The sequence below is a fragment of the Mustela lutreola genome, chromosome 2 (assembly GCF_030435805.1).
Source record: "Mustela lutreola isolate mMusLut2 chromosome 2, mMusLut2.pri, whole genome shotgun sequence".
Lineage (NCBI taxonomy): Eukaryota > Metazoa > Chordata > Mammalia > Carnivora > Mustelidae > Mustela > Mustela lutreola.
Genome location: NC_081291.1, coordinates 103,845,664 through 103,869,304, shown reverse-complemented (window position 1 = coordinate 103,869,304; position 23,641 = coordinate 103,845,664). Strand labels below are relative to the sequence as shown.

Sequence of the window (23,641 nt, the reverse complement as noted above, 5' to 3'; positions counted from 1 at the left end):
TTTACTTCTTTTTTTTTTTTAAGATTTTATTTATTTATTTGACAGAGATCACAAATAGGCAGAGAGGCAGGCAGAGAGAGAGAGAGAGAGAGAGAGAGGAAGGGAAACAGGCTCCCTACCGAGCAGAGAGCCTGATGTGGGGCTTGATCTATCGAGGTCTGGGATCATGACCTGAGCCGAAGGCAGAGGTTTTAACCCACTGAGCCACCCAGGTGCCCCGTTGATTTACTTCTTAATTGGCATTTTCACTCTGTCCATGAATTTCTTCTTAAGAAAGAGTCTCCATTCCATTTGGAGGTGGGAATGCCTGTAGGGTTCACAAGTCCAAGAGCCTGAGCCTCCTCAGCTGAGGCTCTGTGCAGGGGATGGACCTGCGGCATCATGTCCAGCAAAGGCTAAAAACCCACATGTTGGAGTGGCCGCTATGATTACGAAATGGAAGCTGTGCTTTGAGACTATACTTGCAGCAAGTTTAGGGTGAAAGAGAATGTGGTCTTCAAAGCTCCCACAGAACCTGGGACGAACAGGGAGGGAATTACGCATGCCGCCAAGCCAGCTCTTCTTACCAACAGTCAGCTGTTGGTTTTTGAATGCATGCCCTTCAGAATGTTGTGAGCCTTTGGTTAATTTCCGGAGTTCTGAAAAAGTGGATTTTGACTGTTTTGGCCAGTGTTCTTGTTGCTTGTGTGGAGGAGCGGATTTTCGGGAGCCCTTACTCTGCCCTTGCAAAAAAGCGCTTCTGGACTCCCTCTCCCTTTGGAGACACTGAGTATTCTAAAACCTTTCTGGACAACTTCACCAAGAAGTCCCCTGATGTGTGTTCTTTCCGCTTCTCTGGCATTACCTTCTTTCTCTGTTTTCTCCTGTTACCACATAAAACTCTGTCTCCCTTACCAGGACTTCTCTGTCCATCCCTTCCCCGCTCCCCAGAAATCTTACTTAATGATGATTCACTCTCCCACCATTTCTTCCGTCTGTCCCCCTGCCCGCATGCAGCGGCCTCTCCCTTCTCCCTGCAAGCATGCTCTGGTAAAAAAGGAAAGAAAATCTGCTTTTTGCTCAGTGGCTCCTTAAGCTCCCACTCCATCTCTCCACTGTCTTCCACCCCCAGACTCGTGGCAGGTCTTGTCTCCATGTGTAGCTTCTCCTTGATGGTAACAGCCAACACTCCACAAAAGCCTGCTCAGTGTGGCAGGCTTTGTGCTAAACGCTTTACCTCTGTTGTTCCATTTAGTTATTATCCTAGCAGTCCAAGGAGCTAATTATAGTCACACCCATTTTCCAGATGGGACTACTGAGCTGTGGTGAAGTTAAATGACTGGTCCAAGGTCACAGGCCTTGTAAAAGATGGCCTATTTCTAATCCATGTTGGCTTGACATGAAGTCCATGTTTTTTTCAATGGCTCCCAAAGGCCATTCCCTGTGAGGAATGTGACGCCGGCTGAGGAAAGGGATAGAGGTGGCCACACCTCTCGAGGTAGTCAGTCCATCCCTTCCCTTGGCACCAGACCCAATCAGATGCACCGTTATTCTGACTTAGTTGCTCTCCCACGGCCTACTTGCCCATAGGGGAGCTCTGGTGTGGAGGAGGGAGTCCAGAGACAGAGGTAGAGAGTCGGGTGTAAAGCCTGCCTTTGCTGGCCCGACTATGACAAACTACTAACCAGGTCTATAGAATGAGCCGAGGAAAACAATCTCATGGCACTGTCACAGTCTCATGTGGGAAGGTGCCTGGCATGTAGTAAGCCCTCATGTACCAGCTTTCGTCCTTAAACCCCTGCAATACAATATAGCTTACCACTCACCACTGCATGGAATAGCTTCTCCTGAGAGGCACAGGGGAGGCCTCTTCTAATCACCAAATCCCTTCCCCGTTCTCGGCTCCCAGCCACTTTGACATTTCTGCAGTATGTTCTGCTTGTGGAAGAAACCATCTATCCCTATTCCTCTTAGTTAAGCCCCACCCCCCCAATCTACAAAATGCTTCCCCAGTCCACCTGTTGAGGGCTTCTGGAAAGTTCTGCTCAATGGTTCTCAATGAAAATATGCCTCAGAGTCCTGAGGGAAGTTAGGAATGCATTGTCCCAGGCCCCAGCAGTCCTGAGCCATTGGCTCAGGTTGGAAAACTAGGACACATGTGAGTCTTTGTTGTTTGATCCAGTCCTGGGATTGGAAAAAATAACACTTTAAAATTGAAATATTCTCCCCAGTGGGCATGTTTGTCTCTGCAGTTACAAAGAGATTCTCAAGATTGTGCAGGTCCAGTGGCATGTGGTAAAGGAGAGAAGGGACGCTGGGGAGTAATGGGGGACCAGGAAAACAGGGAAGGAGCTCTGTGGGTGCTCCAAGACAGGCGAGGAGGAGCCTGAGTCCCAGAGGAGGGGGCAGGCCCATGTCCTGAGCACTTGTGGACCTGGGCTGCTCTGTGGCCATGAATAAGCCACTGCTGGTTTCTCCGTCTCTGGCCCCAGGTCTCCACACCTGTGGTGCAGCCTGCCTCCGAGCATGCAGAGAGGTTAAGGCCAAGCCAGGCTCCTGAGAAAGCCCGGTGCCTGTGCCCGCCGGCTGTGGTCTGAGATGGCCCGTGTGTTCTCTGCCCTTGCAGGTCTGGCTGCACTGGAGGTAGCACCCTCGTTCTCCAGGGTCCTGAAGGACTGCACTGTCGTCGAGGGCCAGGACTTTGTGCTGCAGTGCTCAGTGCAGGGGACCCCGGTCCCCCAAATTACTTGGCTGCTCAATGGTGAGTTCCCCCTGCTCCAGCCCCCTGGGCCCTTTGGCCCTGCTTGCCTTCTCACTTGGCTTGGCATGAACCTGCAGGGTACAGGGAGCTCATGGGACCATGGAGTCTGCTATTGGCTGGCAGGGGATGCCGGGCAAGTTGCTATTCCTATCTGAGCCTTGAGCTCCTGCAGCATGGGAATAATGTCAACTGCCTCCCAGGGTGGGGGCTGTGAAGGTGAATTAGATCCTTTATATGAAACAGCTAATGTACGTGGGTGCACAACCAACTTGGCCAGACTCACAGTAGGTCCTCAATAAATATTTGTTGAGTCAATAAGTAAGCAAATTAACAAATAAATGAACCATACTAGAAGTTACTCGTGGAAACTCACCTTTATTTATTTATTTATTTATTTTTATAAAATTTTATTTATTCCTTTGTCAGAGAGCGCACAAGCAGGGGCAGCTGCAGGCAGCGGGAGAAGCAGGCTCCCTGCTGAGCAAGGAGCCAGATATGGGACTCGATCCCAGGACCCTGGGATCATGACCTGAGCTGAAGGCAGCTCAAGGCAGCCCCCTCAACTGACTGAGCCACCCAGACATCCCTGAACCTTACCTTCTATTTAGTGGCAGTTGGTTTTGGGATTTGTAGACCAGCAATTCTTTTTAATGTTATAGTCCTAGAGATATTCCAACTTTTTTGTTTTGTTTTTTTTTTTTGCCAAGTAAGGTCTTCTGAAAAAATTTGCAGTCATATATTATCACTCTTCTCTTGGTAAAAAAAGCCTTTTGATTCCAAAAGTATGGGAGAACTCTAATTTTAGAACTGAGAACAGGGGCGCCTGGGTGGCTCAGTCTGTTGGGCATCTGCCTTTAGCTCAGGTCATGATCCTGGGTTCCTGGGATCAAGCGCCGCATTGGACTCCCCGCTTGGTGGGGAGCCTGCTTCTTCCTCTCCTTCTGCCTCTGCTGCTCCCTCTGCTTGTGCTCTCTCACTCTCTCTGTCAAATAAATAAATAAAATCTTAAAGGAAACAAAACAGAACAAAACAAAACAAAAAAGAACTGAGAACAGTCCATCAAGTTGTTGATGTTGAATGGGGTCTGCTTTGGGAGCCCCTGCTTTGGGGATCCACAGGGAGGATGAAGGAAGAGCTCCCAGTCAGGAGACAAGGGCACTTAGCCTTCTCTGCCATCTAGGCTGGGGGACCTTGGACACCCCTCTTCACTCCCCGGACATCAGCCTCTTTATGGGTGAGGAGATGAGCTGAAACAGAATGTTTGGGACTCAGACCTCTCAGGGCTGATAGAACAGGCTCCTTTCGGACAGTGGCACCTGTCAGCTATGCACCAAATTGCTGCATACAATGTTTCTACACTATTGACGTGTTACTTGTGAACCTCCCTAGTTGGTATAGTTTGCTTAGGCTTTGCTAGAGATTATCTCTAGTCAGTGAGAAAAGGTGAATATAGTTTTCCCATGTGTCATATTCTTGGACAAATAAGTGACAATTGAAGTCACCCTTCCCTCCGCCCCTCGCTATGGACAGAGCTTCTATCGGATCCTGGAACTGACTACAAAGAGGCAGCCTCTTTGCAACTGGAACAGAACACGGACTTTAAGGACTAGTAATGCATCTGAGTAAGAGAGTTTCACTTCCCTCTGGCTCAGAATCCAGACCATGGGTCAAGAAACATTTTCCATAAAGCCAGATAGTAAGTATTTTCAGCTTTGCTGGCCATATTGTCTCTGTCACAACTACTCAGCTCTGCTGTTGTGGCAGCAGAAAAAGCAGCCAGAAACAATATGTAGATGAATAAGTGTGACAGTGTTGCAATAAAACTTTATTTATGGACACTGAGATGTGAATTTCATACACTACTCACAGATCACGAAATATTTTCCTGTTGATTTTTTTTCAACGATTTAAACTCTGTAACAACTATTCTTTGCTTTCAGGCTATACAGAAACAGGCTGCAGGTCAGATTTGACCCATGAGCAGTAGTTTGCAGACGCCTGGTCTGTACCCCTCAGGACCTGGAAAAGCCACCCTACCTTTTTATTTTTGGTCAATGTTGGCATTTCCACACCATTACCACTAGAGGGCGATCATGCTCAAGTTCTCTGGGCAGCTAACCAGTCTTCCCAGTCTCCTGGTGGGGAGAGTTATGTGGCTCTCAATTCTGAGTGCCCCGAGCCCGCAACTCCTTTCTGGAGCCACCATCCTATCCCATGTGTGTAGAGCCAAAGTGAGTTATGCTCCAGTAACAAAAGAGATCTCAAACACTTTGTTGGCACATTTCGACAGCAGAGACGCTTTGATAGATGTCATGGAATGTACTGATGTTCTCAAGGAAGACAGGTTGTAGAGTATCATTTCTTTTCACAAAAAGCCAAGAGCTTTGTGTGTTCAGTCCTCTCGGTCGCCCAATCCTGGCCCCTGCCTTTCCCCAGCTCCCAGCCCCACCTTTATGAAGGGCAAACTCTCTTCCTTCCCACTCTATGGCATGCTTGCTTGGCAGTCTCTGCAGACTGTCATGGAGACGCGAGGTGTTGCTATGTGCAGAAGAAAACATTGGACTGCAGGGAGAGGACTTCTTTCTGCACTTTCTCCTCCCCCCCCCACTACCCACCCCCAGTTTTATGAAGTGCAAACCAGGACCCTGGGGCCTGACAGGGGAAGCAACTGACAGTTGCTTCCTATATGGTGAGCAGACACATTCCTGTTCTGAGGCCAGAATCTTCAGTGACGAGATTTTTTTTTCCCCTGGAAATAAAAGCTCACATCCTGGAATGATAAAGTCCCAGGGACGTATAGCATTAAGGAAACCACTGACGTTCATAGCATGCACTTCTATCTCCATGCAGGACTTTATGTGTCCTGAATAAAGGGCCTCTCATGGCAGGGACTCTGGAAAGAAGGGGCCAGAGTCATTTTTAGTTTCCCATATTTATCTTTTCCATGAACCCTAAAATGTACCAAAATGCACCGAATTGCAGCATCAGATTGAGGTCACACACTTGCTTTCTGATGAATATCTGTAGTGGGAAATGGACTCATTATTTCTGGAGACGTCTAAAAGGAGCCAGGAGCCTTCTGTTGTGCCTGAGGCTGGGCTCTGGGCCAGATGACCCTGTAAGCTTCTTTCCAGGCTCAGACTTCTGTGAAGTCCAGGCTATGGATGTTGGGGCTGTTCCTTTAAACAAAATGCACAGAACTATGCCCCCTTCCCTCCTGCATTTGCAGTGCTTCCAGAATCTCTCCCCACAGTCCTTCCAGCCCCAGCCTTGCTCCTGCGCCCCAACAATCACTGTCTCCTTCATCTCCCTCCCTAACACCTGGCTTCCTCTATCCCCTCATAGGGGATGGCCAAACACGTCGTCAGCCCAGTGGGTCTGAGCAAACATGGTTGACTTGACAGCTGCAGCCCCACATTGGGGAGCCTCTCCCACCCCCAGCCTGAGCCTTCCTGTGCTTCCCTCCACAGAGCAGCCCATCCAGTATGCTCACTCCTCCTGTGAGGCTGGCATGGCCGAGCTCCACATCCAGGACGCCCTGCCGGAAGATGACGGCATCTACACCTGTCTGGCCAAGAACACCGTGGGGCAGGTGTCCTGCAGCGCCCGGGTCACTGTCCATGGTAGGAGCCTCTGGGCGCCTCTCTAGAAGCACCTTTGATGCAGACACCTGCTTTGGAGAAAGAGCACCCTGCACCTGAAGGCAGGCAGGTGGAGGCAATGGCCTCTAGAGGTCCACAGTCACAAGGCAAAGGCCCCCTCCCCACCCCCTTACCCCAGTGGGGCTGAGGGAGGATGCAGTAGAAAGAGGCAACGGCTCCCTTGGCTCAAGATGCTTCCAGAGTGGTAAGAAGTCCCCTCACGTGGAAAGGTACCCCAGGAGGAGTACTCGCATACCCCCTTAGGATTCAGGGGGTCTCACAAGTGCTGCCTCCCTCACTAGGGGCTTCAAGAGGGTCCCAGGATGTTCCCCTTTTCCTTGGCCCTGCTCCTTCCCACCAGCCTAGGCTGGTTTTCATACATCAGCAGCCTGGTGTCCAGTAATCTGATTACCACGCTCATCCATTGATCCGCACCCAGCCCTTAGTCCCAGGAAGTTCCAGGGGAGTCACAGCACTTGAAACAGAACTGTCTGGGCTGTGGGGTCGGCAGGCATGGTGATGGTACCAGGGGAATGCTCCCCGGGGCCGGGGTGTCCAGGTAAGCCTGCTTCCCTACCTTTCCCCCCCTCCCAGGGCCTAGGCCCCTGCTCCCTAGCATACTGGCAGGAGACCATGTCTCTTCCCTCTGCCCCCCAGGGTTCAGCTCTTGGGGGGTGTGGGGTGGTGCTCCCTATAACGTGGGCAACTGCCTTCTGGGAGGACACACGACCTGGTTCCACCGAAAAGGGCAAGGAGGAAATCACGTGCTGGTTACTGCGTTAAATACTTTCTCATTTAGACCTCAGCAGGCCTGGGGAGGCCCACGCTCTCCTTTATTTTAGACCAAAGGGTCTGGAGGTCTCAAAAAGCTTATGCAGCTCCCCCAAGCACACAAGCTGGTAAAGTCAGACTGGGCTTCGAGACGCAGATCCTTGTGACTCCAAGCCTGTGCTCCGTCCTATTCCCTTTTCCAGGGTGTGCATTCACTGGCCCATGGGGACAGCCTGGGCCCTGTAGACTGGGCAGCGTCACCCTATAAGGATTAGGGGTTGGTGCTCTGTGGGGTTCTTTGCCGAAAAGGGGCCCATTCCCAGGACTCCCCAATTTCTCTGAAGGGCGCTAGCATGGAGCCATCACCTGGCCTCTGCTTCCTTCCAGGAAGCCTGTCACACCCGTGAGGGAGCCTGATTCTGGCTACCCCCACCCCTGGAATCTGTCAGCTGGAATTCTGGCTTTGTCCTTACAGGTCTCCCTCCTTTCATGGCTCATTGAAGAGCCTCAGGAAATTGTGATAATGAAACAAAAAGAGATCTGAGCTTCATCTCTTGGGCCAGAGGAGAGACCCTCCCCTTCCCAACAGGGGGGCTCTCTTTGCAAGTCCACATGGCCTGCTCCAAAGCCTAGTAAGGGGCAAGAGGGCCAGAGTGACATCTGACGGATCTATTGCCCAAGACTCTCCCCCACTGACTTCAGCCAGTGGCCTTGCTAATCCTGTGCCTGTCCCCACTTGCCTGGGTTTAGTTTGGATTAAAGAGACCCAGCTGAGCTAATAGTTCTTCTGGAGGTGGGGGTCCTTAGATGAAGGATCAAGGAGCCTTTGGGGCCATTCTCCTTGTCCCCAGGTCTGTGGGAGAAGTGGGGTCTGGGTGACAGCCCATGCACACATGTTTTAAAGCAGAAACAGGTCCCCAGCAAGAGCTCTGCCAAGAGTCTTTGGGGTTTGCTCTGAGAACAGCCCCGCGTGAGTGAGAACTCCCTCCCGGTGTGGGGATTTGCTGGCCTGTGAAGGCCAAACAGAGGCTCAGATACCATAAATGGTGAAGCAGGCTGAGAGACGTGGCCACGCGCGGGCTGCAGGGCTGGGCTGTCGGCACAGGAGCCAGGCGGGCTGAGCCTGGCACAGGGACACCCCTGGCTCCCTGCCCTGGGCGGTCAGGCAGCTCAAGGCCATGTCCTACCCCATCCTCAGCTGTGGAGTTTTTTCTTTACTGGCAGTTCCTGGAGCTCTAGGTCTCTGGGGGCATCTGAGGGGTTGGGGGACCACAGGAGAGACATTTGTTCCCACTGCACCGAGCGTGGTTCCAGCCTCTCCTTAGCTGCCCACGGCCTGACTTTTCTGTTAAGCCTCAGTGTGGCACAGCCACAGTCCCATCCTGGTCGGAGAGCTGACTGGCCTAGAGTGAATCCTGCTGCACCACTAGGTTGCCTGGCCACGGGGGCACTATTCGACCCTCAGGGCCTCTCTTTCCTCTTCCATGCAATGGGGACACTGATAGTCACAGTCCCCAGTACTGAGGATTGAGTTAATGAATACACGGAATGTCCTCAGAACAGAGGAAGGGCTCGATGTGTGCTGTTGCAATTTTGACCAACAGACTGCCCCCCAACCTTTACACACGGTAAAATCATTCAAAATGCCAAGTCTAAGCGGTTTTACAAAAGGACCAACTTTGCCACCGTGGGTGGGCGGCGGTTGTCTGTCCATCCGTGTGCCTGTTCGTTTGTTTTTAGGAAGGAGCAAGAATCCAGGAATTCTAGAGGGAGGGAGGCACCTGGCAGAGACACTAGAGCCTGAGGAGGACCCCATTCTAGGGACTCTGGCCACGAGAGGGCGCCCTTGCGATCAGCTTTCCGGGGAGGAGGCGGTTTCCAGGGCGGCTATGCTGCAGGCTCACTCAGCCCGGAGCCCCGCATATGCTCGGCAGAACGCCAGGTGTGGGTGCTCTTTCTCACCTCGTTAGCCTTTTGCCAAGGTTTTGCAATCATCCAGAAATCGCTGGCCCAGCACTCTGATGTGATTTCTGCGGCCACTTTACCCAGCTTTCTCTGCCTCTTCTCTGCAACCCCTTTCTCCAAAATCTCCCTCTCTCCCCAGCAAATGTCCCTTCCTTTAGGAAGCCCTCCCCGGGAACCCCAGAATGAGTCCTCTCGCTGGCTAAACTTCCCCTATCATTGTGCTTATTTGCCAATAAATCTGTCCCTAAGCCCCTGCTTTGGGCCAGACATCATTCTGGGGAGGCCCCAGTGAGCAGGGCAGACACACTCTGCCTTCCAGGTGCATGCGTTCTGATGGGGAGACGCACCATAATCACCACCTAGTTTAGTCATGTACTGACGGAGAAAGGTGGAAGGGATCCTTCTGGAGGATGAGTGAGGAGCACATTGGGTGGTGAAGGAAGGCGCTAGGTGGAGGGGACTTTTGAGCATAAACTTCAGGGAGCTGGAGAAACAGGGCTCCAGGCAGGCGGGACAGCAGGTGCAAAGGGCCTAAAATTGGGAGCAAGGTCAGCCTATTTAAGGAACAGGCAGGTAAGCCAGGGTGGTGGGAGTAAAGTGAGAAGGAGTTCAGAAAGAGGGGCAGGGGCACCTCATGCAGGGCCTCTAGGGGTAAGGAGCCCACATTTTATTCTAACTGTGGGATTTCACTCTAATTGCTGGTTTGTCTTCCCTGCTAGACTGTAAGCTCCCTGCAGGCAGGGACCCTTTCTTAGTCATTATTGCCTGTGAATCGGGGCCTCCTCTGTGAGACGGTGTTTAGGGAATGCTTGAAAGCACACAGCAGTAGACGGCCTCTCTAGAAGTATGTCACTTTACCTCTTGACTTCCTTGGGGGCTCAGTGCTCATTGGAGTGTGCCAGAAACCCACCTGCTAGCTCTCAAGAGTCCCTCAACCAATATTCCTTCTCTCTTCCCTCCAGCCCAGGATTAAAAAAAAAAAAAAAAAAATTCCCCAATAGTTAGCCAGGCAATGAAAGCCTTTCCCCACCAACCCAACCTAAGAAGAACACTAAAGGATGATTAATCTAAATTCCTACAGAGCCTAGGAAGATCCGAGAAGGGAGTAAATATTTCAGCGTATTTGGACTGAGTCATTGGGATCAGGGGGAGACTTCCTCAGGCTAGAATACTTTAATTTATCTCCCCCTGGAGTATCTTTGTCAAGGCTAAAATTCTTAAGTGACTAGATTTACTAACTTGCTAACTGTGCCCATTTTGACTTTAGTGTTTCAGCTTAATGGTGTTTATTTAACTGAGGGCTTTCTGGGCCTCTTAAAGGCACCTAAGGACATAAAATGTGGGGAAGGTTTTAAAGAAACTGCTATCTAGAGTAAAAAGATGAAACTTAGAGCATCAGTAGAAGCCCAGTTCACTCTCAGGTTATTAACAGGTGCTGAGTGGGGCAGCGCGGAGCCCTGACAGCCTCCCATGCCCACCTCTCTCCCAAATGAAGCTCGGGAATTTCAGATACTATGTAATCTGTCCAGTGGTGTCTCCCCTTGATAAACTCTCAAGCACTGGAAACATTTCTGATACTTACATTAGCTAAAGAGAAATGTACTGAAGGAGGATAAACTTTGGTTTTAATTTTTTTTTTGGTCTGTCTTCGAAGACCCTTAGCCTGTCCACACACATCTGTCCCAGAAATCTTTTAAATTCTAGAAAGGCAAGCAGATAAATGTTAAATTATTTTATAACCAATGTTTTCATTTAATGTAGTTTGAATACAGCAGAAACGGGGTCCTGCATCACAGGAAGATTTCTGAGTGTATGCGTGTCCATATCACAGAACTGAAGCCTCGGTTTACTAATTGGACAATAAGAGATGCAGAACTATCTAGTTGTCCAGCCCCCTGTTGGCCGAATCTGTCCTTTGCTTGCTTGGAGGCCTTGGTCAAGAACACCATCCAGAATAACAGCTTTGTGTCCCTAAAAGCAAAATGTGATCCACGCTATGACTGTATGATGGTATATGATGGTGGTTTCCAGGCCCTCCTTAGGAAGGAGCGCTGGGGGCTTTGGCTGCTGTACTTTTATGTTGAGCATTTGACTGTAACTTCTGAGTCACTCAGAAGGCTGTGGTGGCAGTGATTCCTGCTTCCCGTCCAGCACCCCTGCCATTACTGGTCAGAGATCTTTTGGGGACTGTCCTACGTCATTGTTTCTTTTTGTTCTCTCTTCGCACACTTCTATTCCCGTTTGCTTCTCAGGTTCTAGAGAAGTCAGTGGGAGGGGAGAAAAGCCAACAGACCAAAGCTCTTTTTATGATATAGAAGTAGAAGTTTTGCCGAATCACCAAGTAGGTTTATTTGGTTAGGAGAGACTTTTGTTGGAAGAGAAGTTGAGTACTAGGGATTTACACCTTGCATAAATGCCCTGCTCATAGCAAGGGGCTGGGTGAAGGTAAGCTTCCTTTGACGAGTCCTCTAGAGTCAATGGTCAACGTCATGGCATGTAGGGAAAGGAGGCTAGTCTCTGATCCCTGGACCGTGCTGGATTTTGAGCACCAAATAAAGAAGGGAGGACTGTGCTTCCAGAGCTCCCCTTCAGATGGTGATTTACTGAATTTCCATACCCTAAGAGGGCTTGGAGTGAACCAGGTTGGCTGTTAGAATGGTATTTTGCATTGTAACGACTAAGCAAAAAAGCTCAGCAGTGGTTTCCAGCTGTGCCTTTGCAAGAGGTCTGCGTCTGTCCATGAGAGGTTTAAGGAGGGAGGGTGTTAGGAAGTAGGGGAGAGCCTTCCACAACCATTTTCATTTGGTGAATCCAGGGATGCTGGCAAGCTGCTACAGGACAGGGTCTGAGGCTCTAAGAGTGGGACTTAGTAAATGGCCCTGATGACAATAGGCAGGGGTCCTTCTAAAGGGGAGAGTCCTGGGAGCAGGGGGCGCTCCTGGATGGTAGGATGTTTCCCACCAACACCCTCTGTTTACCTCTGTTTATGTGTCTGTGTCATCTGTTTAAGCTCTTTCCCACAATTTCTTGTTCTAATCTGAAATAAGTTTTGAATGAGCTGGAAGCCTGCAGAGGGCCATTTTCAAGGCAAGCTACTCAAAGTGTAAACATGTATTTAATGAAAGCTCGGATCCGATCAGGGTGGCTGATAAAAGGAGACAGGTGGAGAGAATGCTTCTAAGGAGAAACCCCGAAGTGTTTTTCCTGCTAAACCCGTGGAAGGGGAAGGAAGCACCCAAAGGGAGGGTCACTGTAGTGTCGAAGGAGGGCTGAGATCACGGCCAGCCCCTGGGACAGAGACTGTAGATGCCTCTTAATTTCAAGCCCAAGAGAAGCTAAAGCCTTCGTTCATATCTCCAGCTTTGAGAAATAGCTTATAAAAGTTATTGCATAGGAGCCAATGAGAATGGTAACAAAGTGTATCTGTTGGGAGGGTATTTAACTCTTTCTCTAATTAAGAGCTTTTCAGAAATGAAATACTGAGTTAATACCAGTTCATGTGACTGTTCTAAACCATCAGTGTTTTTAATGAGGAACGTTGTTTTGACAGAAAACAACTAATGATTTAGAAAAGCTGACTTGTCAATTATTTCATTCCTATCACAAGTCCCCTTGTGAATGACCTCCACTTCACAGGTGGAGAGCTGCCGTGGTCAGAGGTAAGGGGCTGCCCACCACATCAGGCCTACAGCTACTCCGGCCCCGCCGGGTCTCAGGGACGCTGACAGGTTCTCCTTTGCTGCTTCTGCCTCCCCAGAGCAAGAAGTTAATGTGGGGGTTTTCAGAAACAGTTTCTGATGATTTAAAACAGAGCAAAAGTGGCCAAGGAGAAAGACATCAGAGGGTCAGTGGGGGGCTGGGGAGGGTCCTTCCTTTTCCCCCATCTGCCCCCTCTCTGCCCCACCCTCTCTGCTGTTCCTCCCCCTTCTCCAGTCCCGTCACCAGCTTTACTGGATATGGCATCATTCTTGTTGTCGGCAAACTGCTTCTAAGTATTCTTGATCTCAGGTCTTGTCTTTCCTTGGAGGGCAGGCTTGGTCTGTTCCCTTTCTCTCCAGGTGGAACAGGGCACCCAGTAGCTAGCTACTCCGTTAAATGACAGAGTGAGTCTGTGAGTGACTACGGAGTCACTGGCCAGGGGACCGCGTACCGGCGCCCCAGGTGAGTTCACATTCCATCTTTATTTCTAGGCGGGTACATCACAGGAGCTTGGCCCTTCCTGGATCCCAGACAGCAGGTTTTCTCCAGGCTTGGTCTCGGCAGAGTGGCAGGAAGCACAGCTGTGAGGAAACCTGGGGTATATTTAGTCTGGCCCCATTTGAGCAGAGACGTCTGTCTCTGGGTCCTGGGGACCCCTCCCTTGCCACCTGTGTGCCATGGCCTCCCCAGATGAAGGAGGCTCCCAGTGGTAGTTCCCTGGGCCACTGGGGACCTCTTGCCTCAGACTCAGCCCCCCACCCCCGGCTTCAGACCAGGACTATGCCAGACAACCTCCAAAGCTGAAGCCCAGAGGTACAGCTTTCTAGGGGCACTGGCGAGTCTGGGCATGGACAAACAGTGAGTGAGAGCTCCCACGGGAATCTGGGTGGCTGCCCTTTGTTCTCAGGACAGCAGGGGAGTGTGTCCAGACCAAGCCCCTGGAGGTCACATCAGCCCTGGGATCTTAGCACAGGCCTGCTCCCTTCTCTGAGCCTCAGAGAAGTGGGGATACAACCTGCCTTACCTCTGGGGATGTTGAGGATAACGCTGAATGGGCTGAGAGCATCCTTCAGAATCTTAAAGTGCCAGACCCTGCAAGGCATTGTTGTGACGATGTCCCCTTGTTGGCGGCTGCTCTATGTCCTTCCAGAGTTGTCTGGTTCAACAGCAATGTCCTGGTTTGGAGGATGGCTCTCATCGTAGGTACGGCCGCGTTGAGTGCACCCAACCAAAAAAGGTCAGTTGGGTCAGGAAAGGCAAAAAAAACCATGAATTTTTATACTTCTTATGTGTCAGACATTGTTCTAGCTGCCTTACATAGGTTGCTGCTTTGAATCCTCTAACAACCCTCCGATATCTATCATGCATTATAGTGATGGTGTAGATAGACATTACACTTGTCAACATGGTAGCATCCAGACCTGAGAGACTGTGGGTTGGAAAGTTGCGTCATGTCAGACAGCCAGAGCTCCAAATTCAGAGCACCACCTTCCATCTGTCTTCTGGTTTCCTCCAAGTCTCTCCAAGAGTGAGCACGAGCGGACACCATAGTGCATAGGCTACAGATGAGACACAGTAATTTGTTTGGCTTTGAAATTCAGTGCAGTCCACACATCTTTCCCTTTCCACTGGCTAGGCCTCGCTCTGCGTTAGCTGTCCTCCCCTGACAAGAGTCTAGGTTGTGGGTCAGCAGATAAGATCTCTGCTCTTGTTGGGAGTTTGCCGCCGGAGAAGCATAGTTCCCATGCAAGAGATGGTCTCCAGGACATCTGGGCCTTCCCGTCAGAAGGCCTGGGTACGAGCTCTAGGTCTGCCTATGACGCCCTGTGACCTCATGCAGGTCACTTCACCTGCGCATGCTATGGCCTCTCAGGAGAGTGGGTGGTAGGAGCGGGACTAGGGTCTCAGGATGCTAGTGAGGGCTGCTTATCTCAGGCCACTTCCAGAAAACTGCTTTTCTCATGGCTCATGGCTCCGTAATCCCAGTGCAAAGTGTGTTTGTGGGAGGGCTGGTTGGTTTCTCACCCGGTGAAGAATTTGGGGTGGTTGAATGCTAGGCATGACTCAGCCATTCCCTAGCCAGGACTCTGTCACACTGATCCCACGCGACCCAGTCTGTAGGTCTGAGGTCAGATTCATTCTGCCCCCTTGCTTCCAATCATTTCCCTTTACCCTCCTTCCAGGCTTGGGGTGTGGGGAACACAGGGCAGGTCTGGGACCGTGGTGCCGTGGGACTCCCATGTCTCCCAGGCCGGGCGCCCACGGAGCAGTCCTCCTATTCATCTGTCTCCTGGAGGGGTTGCCACCGGGTTGTTCTCAAATTATTTTACATATATCCCAGGAGAGTTTTAAGCTATGCATCTGTATTCCTAACAGTATTTACCTCGGGTCATGTAAAAACAAAACAAGTCTGCAGTCCTTGGGTGAGGGCCCCATCTCTGTTTGTTTACAGCTTATAACCCACAATAATGCCACCCGGGCAGGTAAGACTGAGTCAGTGCCTGTGCCAGCTTCACACAGAAGGTTTCAGTGGTGTTGAGTAGACCCACAAAGTGTGTTCACATGTTCTCTCTTTAAAGCTCCCAAAGCCCAGGGATTATATTGTTATTACCCTAAACACAGGTGAGGCCCTTGAGTTTAAGACAGAGGCAGTGACTTGCCCAGGGCCAGATCTGAGAGATGGTAGGGGCCACGGAGGTGCGCCGGCAGCTCAAAGGAGTGTTTGATGTTCCTGCAGCACATAGGAACATAGGAATGCCCGTCTATGTGGACCTCTAAAACTGGGGACTGGCTGAGGTAACAGAGGAGCAGGAACAGGGCGGGGGAGGGGGTGGGGGTGGATCTAGAAGAGCAGAAACATTCTGTCCTCAAGTCTTAGTCCATGCAGGACAGGAAATTTCTCAACTCTCCTGAGGCATCCTGCTCTCCTGGCCGCTGCAGCCTAGGCAGAGTAAGGAGATGTCTGCACTTCCGGTTCTGGGCCTCCCCGAGCCCACTCCCAGGGCCTCGGGTCAAGGGCATGTCTGTGTAGCTATCCCTCTGACAGAGGCAGGGATGCTGGGGGCTGGGGCGGAGGCAGCACCAGGACCTGAGTGCACATCCCTGGTCTCGGACTCTGGGTTTACCCTGTCTCCGTGCCCTTCACAATGCACTTGCCTCTGGGGACAGTTCCCTCCAGCATCCTGAGCCTTCTCAGCATCTCCCATCCTCACTCCCGGAGGCTGCGCCCGGAGAGCTCTGCAGTGGGTCCTGTTTTGTTTTTTAGTGCCAAAAGACAGAAACTCAGTGGCAAATGTGGAGTTTGATTTTTCTCAGGTGTATAAAGCACAGTGGAGATGTATCACCATGGCTGCTGGCTTTCTAGAAATTTGGTCTATGTGGCCCTTGCTAATAAGAACCCAAAATACCAGAGTCCCTTTCCCCCAAAACTTAGAGTTTAAGTTAGAGATATCGTTAGAGGAGATTAAGAGGAAAGCCGTCTCCCTCCCTACCCCTGCCAAAACACAAAAACAAAAAAGCTCCAGAATGATTAAAGGTCAAAGCCACTCGGCTCCCAGGGCAAAGGGCAAGATCAGAGACTGATTAGCCACGAGCTCGTCCTGCACCAGGGCCATCCTGCGTGGGTGATGCTAGCTCAGCCACTCTGCTGCCCCTTCCCCCACCTCCGGCTCACACAAGGCAGGTCTAGGCCCAGCCTGGGGAGCATTCCAAGAACAACAGAAAGCCTATTTGTAACCCCACCTCCCTGGAGAACTGAAACAGGTGAGTGGGTCAACACTGAACCCAGAGAATTGTTCTAGCTTTTGTCTCAGACTAGCTGGTTTACTTCCACCTTCCCTCTGAGATTTTCTTTCCCCGGTTTTCACTAAGATCCTGTTGATGTACAACAAACTGCGTATATTCATGGTGTTTAATTTGAAATCTTCACCCATGAAAACTTCACCCAATTTTAAGAAATGAACTTTTCCATCAACCTCAAATGCTTCCTGGTGCCCCTTTACAATCCTTCCCCATAAACCCCAGGCAACCGCAGATCTGCTTGCCCAGTTGCCCTCCCTAGGTTTTGCATTTTGTAGAATTTTATATAAATGGAATCATCCAGTATGTGCTCTTCCTTTGGCTTCTTTTGTTCAGGGTCATTTTTGTGATTTCTCTGTTGTAGTGTCTCATGTTAGTCTGTTTCTTTTTATTGCCGAGTCCTATCCCACTGCATAAATATGGCTCAATCTCCTCACTCGTCAATGGCCACTCAAGTTGTTTCCAGTTTGGGGCCGTCAGAAATAAGGCTGCTATGAACGTTTGTGTACAAGTCTTTGTATGGATACATGCAAAGAAATCCTTCTACCCCTGTGCAAATACCCAGGGGTAGAAGGATTGGATCATATGGTAAATGCATGTTTAACTTTTTAAGAAAGTGCTATGCTGATTTTAGAAGGGTGTGTCCCGTGCGCGGGAGGGCAGCGTGGGAGAGGTCCTGGCGCTCCACATCCTCACCCACACCAGGGCTAGGGGTGGCCAGTCTTTTTAATTTGAGTCCCTCTCGTGAGTGTGGTATCTTTTGGCTTTCTTTTTTTTTTTTTTTTTTTTTTAAAGATTTTTATTTATTTATTTGACAGAGAGAGATCACAAGTAGACAGAGAGGCAGGCAGAGAGAGAGAGGAAGGGAAGCAGGCTCCCCGCCGAGCAGAGAGCCCGATGTAGGACTCGATCCCAGGACCCTGAGATCATGACCTGAGCTGAAGGCAGCGGCTTAATCCACTGAGCCACCCAGGCGCCCCATCTTTTGGCTTTCTTGAGGGAACTAAAATCTTATGGAAGGGTGTGTAGTCTCACACGGCCATAGGAAATGACAAGGAAGCTCTTCGCTCTGGTTTATGAGAGGCAACAAGATACGCAGGTAAATGAAAAAATAAGATGACCATCAGTGCATAGAGTGCACTATTGTTTCTATAAGAGAAGAAAATGGAAGAATATGCCTATTTGCTTGTGTGTATTATATCTGTAGACCATCTCTGGCAAGATGAACCAGAAACTGAAAATAGGTTGCCTCTGGGGAGAGGAGCCTGATGGTCACAGGTCAGGGGTGGGTGGAAGAGAGACTACACACGCTCTCTAGTACTTTTAAAATTTGGTGCCATGGGAGCGTAGCATGTATTTAAAAAGGTGAGTGAAGTTTAAAAAAAAAATCTCCTAAGGTGGCAGGTTTTGAAACTCTCCAGAGGAAGCAGAGCCTTGGCTAGGCTTGGCCCTGCAGAAGCCCCTCCTCTCCCTGTTCCCAGGCACAGGCACCGGCACACCAAGCAGAGAAAGGGGCTCACTGCCTTCCTATGACATCCAGTCCCTCTCCACGTGTCCCACCTGTTAGCACCTTCCTTCTCTGGTGGAAGCCCGAGCCTCGACATAGTTGATTGCCCGGCAGTCATCAGGTCCGTGTTTGTCGAATGAATAAATGACTGTTCACCCCCCCCACTCTGTTGTCTGCTGCACAGAAAAGAAGAGTGACAGGAAGAGCGGGTCCCTCCTGCCCGCAGCTCCCAGCAAGCCTGTCGCACCGGTATTCCTGCAGGGCCTCTCCGACCTCAAAGTCATGGATGGAAGCCACGTCACCATGACAGTCCAGGTGTCAGGTCTGTCTTTGCATCTCTCTCCTTGGGGTTGATGTGAAAACGGGTATGGTTGCCGTGTACACATTGCTCTCCCACATTCTGCTCAGATCATCTCCCGACCAGAAAGTCCGCAGCACAGGACTCTCAGTGGAGCCTGCTGGTCCCTCTTTTTTGCTTCCTCTGGGCAGGATTTTCCAGATTCAAGGTTAATTCAAGGTGGTCCAGAGGAAGATGACCACCGCTAGTGGGGTGGTGATTAGTGGGGAAACATAATGGGGTCACCTTAGCTGGAAGATTTTGAACACTGGTCCAAAACCAGCTGATGTAAGAACTTCCCAGATCTTAGAAGATACCCTATTGCTCTGCTCAAGTTTAAAGTGAGAAGATAGAGAAGAGGTCCTTCTAAAACCACCAGCTGACAAGAGCATGTTGACCACCAGCTCAGTGTGAGCTGTCTCAGTTCCCACTAGAGGCCAGCAAAAGAAGCCCGGGGACTCTGCTGGCACAGACTTACTAAACCAGCTTGTGCCCAAGCATATCCAGAGTGTCCTATTCATTGCTGACTACTGATCAGTCTGGAGGCCGCTCTCCTGGGCTTTAGTTCATCCTGAGCTGCAGAAATAATAAAGATGAGCAGTGGGGAAATCAATGGGCTTCCCCTTTCAGGATCCGCATGCACCCCCCCACACACCTGCAGGCCTGAGGCACCCCCATGACAGTCCCAGGCTGAGGCCTGGCTGCCTCCCCTGTCCATACTCCTCAAACTGACAGAAAGCAGAGGCGCTCTGCTCCTGGGCTCCCTATTCATGCTGGCTACCCCATCAGAGGTGACCCCACTCTCTCTGTGCTCGAGAGAGAGCCCGACACCACACAGCCTCCATCCTCCTCAGGAAGCGGAGTGCAATGCTACCGCAGGGGCAGCTCTCTCCGGTGGCCATTGTTTTATGTTCCCCACCCCAAACTGCTAGAATCTACCCAGGAGAGCAGACAGATAAAACCTGAAAACGCTCTCCACCCTGAGCTGTGTTTGCAAACTTGGGTGAGCTGGCGCCCATGACCGCCCTCAGATGCAACCTTTGTATGGTGGCAAAATGAGATGCTAAGTGACTTTTCCTCCTGGTGACAATTGACAGAGAAGGGACAAGGAGGTCGCCGTGGCATTGCCTGGAGGTGTGTGTGTGTGCTGTGTGGGGCGGAGCAGAGCAGGGAGCGTTTGCACTTCACACCCAGAGAGCCAGTTACCGTATTCCCGAGCAGCTTGAGTTTTGATATTTTTTCACTTCCCGTCCTTTCTGGTTTCCGCAAATCTGCTGTTAAATAATTATCATGAATATGCATTGAACACTTTCCTTGTGCCAGATGCTCTTCTGATCTGCTAAAGGTTTTATTTATTTATTTATTTATTTATGTTGGTGGAGCAGAGGGCGAGGGAGCAGACTTGCACTTAGCATAGAGCCTGATGTAGGGCTTGATCTCACGACCCTGAGATCCTGACCTGACCCAAAAATCAAAAGTTGGACATTTAACCAACTGAGCCACCCAGGCATCCCTCCATTCTGCTATTCTAGTGGGCTGTTCTGGGGGACTGTATTCTTTTACTCAATCCTCCCAACAAACCTATGTAGAAGATAGGGTTAGATTGTTTTGCGGATGGGGACACTGAGGCATAGAGAGATTTGTATTTCGTACAGCGTCACACTATTAAGGGCAAAGTTGCTCCGTGTCCCAGGGAACCCACCTCCTGCTGGGTCTGCCTGTCCTGTCTCCCCTCCAGGGAACCCACCCCCTGAGGTCATCTGGCTTCACGATGGGAATGAGATCCAGGAGTCAGAAGACTTCCACTTTGAGCAGAGAGGCACTCAGCACAGCCTCTGTATCCAGGAAGTGTTCCCAGAGGACACAGGCACATATACCTGTGAAGCTTGGAACAGTGTCGGAGAGGTCCGCACCCAGGCGGTGCTCATGGTGCAAGGTGAGGCTGCGGGGCTGTCGGGGGTGGGGGCAGGTGGGGGTGGGAAAGCGGTGGTGCTGCCATAGCAGGCCAGGCCATCCAAAAGCACCCTGGAGGTTAGGTAACCATGTGAGCTTACTTGGTTTCCCCCACGGCCCCTGTGCTCCTCTGGTCCCATTCCAGCCCCCAGGGCCAGCTCCCCAGCTCCATCTCAGGCCCCAGTTGAGTAGCACCGCTGTGTCCTGGAGCCTTCTGAAGTCCTTGCCCTCTCTGGGTCATTGGTGACGAGCTGCACAGAGTGCTAGGAGAGAAATCTTATGATATACTTAACTGTTAGGGAGTGAGAGTTTTTTTCCCCCTTTAACATACAATGTTACATTAGCACAGTGATAGCTTTTGAGGTGAACTGTGGCCTCTTTGGGTCCTTGCCTTTAGAGAACCTGTATTTAAGAAGAGAGACCAGGAAAGGATACATAAAGCAAATGTCAACTCAAAATTATGCACGTCTGGGGCACCTGGGTGGCTCAGTGGGTTAAGCCTCTGCCTTCGGCTCAGGTCATGATCTCAGGGTCCTAGGATCAAGCCCTGCATCGGGCTCTCTGCTCAGCAGGGAGTCCGCCCCCCCATCTGCCTCTCTGCCTACTTGTAATCTCCATCTGTCAAATAAGTAAATAAAATCTTAAAAAAAAAAAAATTTATGCACGTCTCATTGTAGATCAATTGCCCCTAGTCCGGTGAGCTTGGCTATCTCCCCTGGCTTCAGATATATAATACCGTCTTGTCAGTGTTATCCTCAGAGAACATACGCAAGATAGATTTGCCATGAGAACGATGTGCTGTAACTGTATATCCAATAAAAGTGATCTCTGGACCAGCTGTTATTTGGGTAATGTGCAGTCTTTGACCCTTACCGGCTGGGAGAGCCCAGTGGACCCTGTCTGCTGAAAGGCCCTCCTCTCTAATTTAACCCTTTGCCGACTTCCAGAGCCTCAGGATGGTACCCAGCCCTGGTTCATCAGCAGGCCTCGCTCAGTGACAGCCTCCCTGGGCCAGAGTGTCCTCATCTCCTGTGCCATCGCTGGGGACCCCTTCCCTACTGTGCACTGGCTGCGAGACGGCAAAGCCCTCTCCAAAGACACTGGCCACTTCGAGGTGCTACAGAATGAGGGCGTGTTCACACTGGTTCTAAAGAATGTGCAACCTTGGCATGCCGGCCAATATGAAATCCTGCTCAAGTGAGTCCACGCGTCCGTCCTGCCTCCCCACTACCCCCCCACATTCCTCCCTCCTGTCAAAGTTCCCACCCGGGGTTAGGAAGCCCGTGGAAACCCAAAAGTAATGTGGGGCTGGGCTTCAAGGGAAAAGAAGGGCAAGCCCAGTGCTGCCAACAAGCTTTCATTTCTCCTGCTTCAACGCGAAGGTGTTGACTGAGATCCTGAGCTCAGTTCCCCAGAGTCCCCTGTCTTACTCCATCCTGGCTTTTGTTCCCCTATATGGACAGTCTTCCTGCTGGCAGGTAGACTGTCTATATAGAGCCCAGCTGGGGATAGTCATAAAACATGAAACTCCCAACTGGTGTGTGGAGAATATGAAAGAGGGAAGAATGGATTAAAATTGGGAAAGCTGTAGGATTGAGGGAATGTATTAGTTACCTATTGCTGTGTAACAAATTACCCCAAAACCAAGCAGCTTAAAATGACAGTTATTGTCTCGCAGTTTCAGTGGGTTGAATGATTTTTACAGGGAAGTTGTTGGTAGGGACTGTAGTCTCTGAACACTTGACTGAGGCGGGAGGGTCCACTTCTAAGATGGCTCCCTCATAGGACTGTTGGCTTGAGGCCGGAGCTCCTTGCCATGTGGACCTCTCCATAGAGCTGCTTGAATGACTTCATGACATGGCAACTGGCTTCCACAGAGCTCGTGATCCTGGGAGGGAATAAGCTACAATCTGCAGTGTCTTTTGTGATTTCCCCTTAGAGGTCACACATTATTACTCCTGTGTATTCTGTTTGCTAGAAGTAAGTCACTAAGCCGTATTAGGTGCCATCTCTTGGAGAGGCGAGTATCACAGAATTTGTAGACATTTAAAACTACTATAGGGAGGTTAACTATGCCCATTCCTCCCCCCAACCGCTTCCTGTTTAAGGTTTTCTAGATTATATGGGAAAGTAAGCTCCATGAAGATACACTGCTTTGTTCCCAGTGCCTAGAACAGTGCCTGCCCAGAGTCAGCCTTCACTGTTTGTTAAATGAAAGTGATCCAGAAATGTTCTTCTACCTTGAAAATGCTCTAACTCTTAAAATCCCATGCCAGCCCTGGGTTGACAGAGACAGAGCACCAGCCCTTTGGGTTGCTGTAAGCACTGAGGAGTGCTCGTCTGACCTTGACCCTGCAAAGAGGATGTGGTGCCCCATGACACATCTGTCTGGAGCTGCCCTGGCTTAGGTGCAACCCTCTTTGCAAGGGGCTTGCTCCCCTGGATAAATCATTTCCCTGTACTCAGCACATTGTGTTCGAGGCTCTGAGCTACATGCCATGTAAAAGCTACTGCCATGATAGAGCCCTGTTCCTATAATCATGACAAAACCCAGGGTGTGGCCCACCACTTCAGTTCTTTCTGGGTATGCGCTTTATGCTTGTTACCAGTTAGCTTTTGATGCATAACAAAATACTCAAATATTTAGTGGATTTATAAAAAAAAAAAAAAAAAAAGTTGTCATTTATCATTTCTTTAGATGTACCAGGAAGTTCTGCCTAGCTGGGTAAGGTTTGGCAAATCTCAACTGAGCTAATGCCGTGTATGTTGTCTGCTGTGGAGATGGTTTGTGGACTGGCTAGTCATCCTGCAGGACAGGACAGAACACACCAGCAGCCTTTGCCTTACACCCAAACCAGTTAGTATTGGGAAGGCACATCTGCCTTCAGAATAGGCCAGAATAGGCCAGTACTAATGGTAGAAACGGGCGACACATGAGTCTGGAGCTAGTCTGCATAGAAGGAGTCGTGCTACGGGACAATATTCACATTACTTAAGCCAAACATCCTAGAAGAGAGAAGCTCCTTGTGGGATTTTGAGGACAATAGGCAGAGGTTCAGCAAATGAGTAAAGGCTTGGCTGTCGAGGGCACGTTGAAGCTCTGAGCTGAAAGGGTAGGGAAGAGCAAAGCAAGGGCTGTGGGAAGTCTGCCAGGCCTGAGTGGAGGGTTGCACTGGGAGGTCGGCAGGCAGACTGTCCGGGCCCAGCTGGGGACAGTCATAAAACTTACG

General features: G+C 50.5%; 1 protein-coding gene across 4 annotated transcripts in view; it reads left to right on the top strand.

Annotated features, from left to right (window-relative positions):
- Positions 1–23,641, top strand: part of MYLK (myosin light chain kinase) — a 265,162-nt gene that overhangs the window by 155,249 nt on the left and 86,272 nt on the right. For all 4 annotated transcript variants that reach the window (XM_059162872.1, XM_059162871.1, XM_059162870.1 and 1 more), the window contains 5 exons: positions 2,606–2,740; positions 6,211–6,363; positions 18,306–18,443; positions 20,197–20,394; positions 21,359–21,608. In XM_059162872.1, the coding sequence (XP_059018855.1) occupies positions 2,606–2,740; positions 6,211–6,363; positions 18,306–18,443; positions 20,197–20,394; positions 21,359–21,608 (874 nt within the window). The remainder of the gene's footprint in view (positions 1–2,605; positions 2,741–6,210; positions 6,364–18,305; positions 18,444–20,196; positions 20,395–21,358; positions 21,609–23,641) is intronic.